Here is a 1700-nt window from a genome sequence, read left to right on the forward strand (position 1 = left end):
TATTTTTATTATTAAAAATAGGCTTGCTTACCCCAATCCAAAAACTCCAGGATGTTTTTCTCTCTTCTGAGTGGGGAGTTGTTGCACTCATCGTAAAGGCAGACCAGGATGTCCAGCAGCGTTTCCACACTCAGGCACTGGCCATTGGACCGAGCTGGCCCGTCCAGGATCAGGTTCTCCAGCTTCTTCAAACGCACCTCGCCCGACATGATCACGTTATTCCGGCTTGTTGATTTTTGAAGTAATGGTGATGGATGAGATGGGGGAGCGAAATGGCCAAACACCTCCTCGGCCTGGTAGTTAGCACAGAAGGGGCCTGCAAAGAACTTCTCTCACCTTGAATATGTCTCGAAAATAATAAAAGAAAACTTTGAGTTGAGCACAAGCAGGGGCTAATTCCGCGTTAAAACCGGCCAGTTCATGATCTCCCTCTCAAGATCCAGTATCTATGAAGTGTAGCACTTCCCCATTTTAAAATACCTATCCCCACAGGACATATACGAAAAGAAGTAGTCACAATTACAGACCCTGTCTGCCCCGGGCCGGCTGATTTTGATGAAATCCCAACGTAAGCTGGCAGTTTTCTGGTCTTCTCTGTGTGAGAAATGGAACAAATATCGAGTCGATGTGGTTCAACAGAAACCCCTGAGTTGTGGTGGCAGATATTTGGGATTCTCCATTCTTGCAGCAACTCAAAAATGCAAGGCAGATCTGCAATGCTACAAAGCCCCAGCGCCCCTCCTCTACTCCAGGAATGGAAGGGCGACACAGGCTTAGTTAGCAGCCTGCTATGTTAGCTATTTAGCTAGCCAGTTAGCTACCGTTAATGTTACTTTTCTTCGTTCCTAAATGCCATCGTTGCCCCTTTTTTTTCCAGGAGTTGACATATAACGTACACAGTGTTAACAGGGCTTAACTGAATTTTGCCCCTTTCGACAGTATGTTTTTTTCCATCCAACTGGAAAATATTCCCTTGTTTTCACAACTCAATGCTGGCAGATATGTTCACTAAATCCCATTCTTCGTCCAGAAATCAAATATCTCTGTAGTTTCTTCACAGTTCCAAACGACGGTTAGCTAGTTCAACAGTTCCAGCAGTAACGTTAAGTTAGCCGTCAAAATGCGGGTCCTTTTTGAAGGTTACAGAGGAGCTCGCTTCACGTCAAGCGCAAAGCTGTAGTCTTGATTATTCCAAATACGGGACACAGCCTAAATTCCCCCTGTCCTTTACTTTGCCTTGCCTGCCTCCCCCGCCGGTCGGTCGCTTCTTGCCGTCTTTGCACAGTCAAGCTACCAACAAGCCTGCTGCCAGAGACTTTAGACAGGAAAGACAACCGAGTAGACAGCTCTATCCGTAACGTCGCACTGGCTCATGGGAAGTAGGGCTCCGTTGTAAAACATGAATGAGTTACAAATGGACGCTCGCGACGCTGCTTGCACACATTGAAAACGCAACGTAAGAACCCTCTCAAAATATGTGCCCTCTTTTTTTTACCATGTGAAGGATGACTTTACTGCAATGCGATACGTTTTCGAGACCGTCATGTGTCTAGTTTTTACGAAAGATTAAGAAACGTTCCAAGTTTCACGCATGCGTAGAGCGCTGAATCCAGAAAACTGCCATCTTTGCTGTGCCACTGCTTGGATCTGTCCGTTCCTTTACAGCCAGCAGCATGTCTTCCAGTAGTATAGCATCCCTG

The 1700-nt window shown here is 46.2% G+C and overlaps 1 protein-coding gene across 9 annotated transcripts in view; it reads right to left on the reverse strand.

The window, feature by feature from the left end:
- cdc42bpab (CDC42 binding protein kinase alpha (DMPK-like) b) overlaps positions 1 to 1335 on the reverse strand; it is a 95160-nt gene extending 93825 nt beyond the window's left edge. For 4 of the 9 annotated variants that reach the window (XM_032542829.1, XM_032542827.1, XM_032542831.1 and 1 more), the window contains exon 1: positions 32 to 1334. In XM_032542829.1, the coding sequence (XP_032398720.1) occupies positions 32 to 209 (178 nt within the window). In that variant the 5' untranslated portion in view covers positions 210 to 1334. Of the gene's footprint in view, positions 1 to 31 lie in introns of all 9 variants that reach the window. The other 5 variants (XM_032542830.1, XM_032542826.1, XM_032542832.1 and 2 more) reach the window with 2 other exon arrangements.
- Between the last annotated feature and the right edge of the window lie 365 nt (positions 1336 to 1700).

Source organism: Etheostoma spectabile, chromosome 18 (assembly GCF_008692095.1).
Source record: "Etheostoma spectabile isolate EspeVRDwgs_2016 chromosome 18, UIUC_Espe_1.0, whole genome shotgun sequence".
NCBI classification, from domain to species: Eukaryota; Metazoa; Chordata; class Actinopteri; order Perciformes; family Percidae; genus Etheostoma; species Etheostoma spectabile.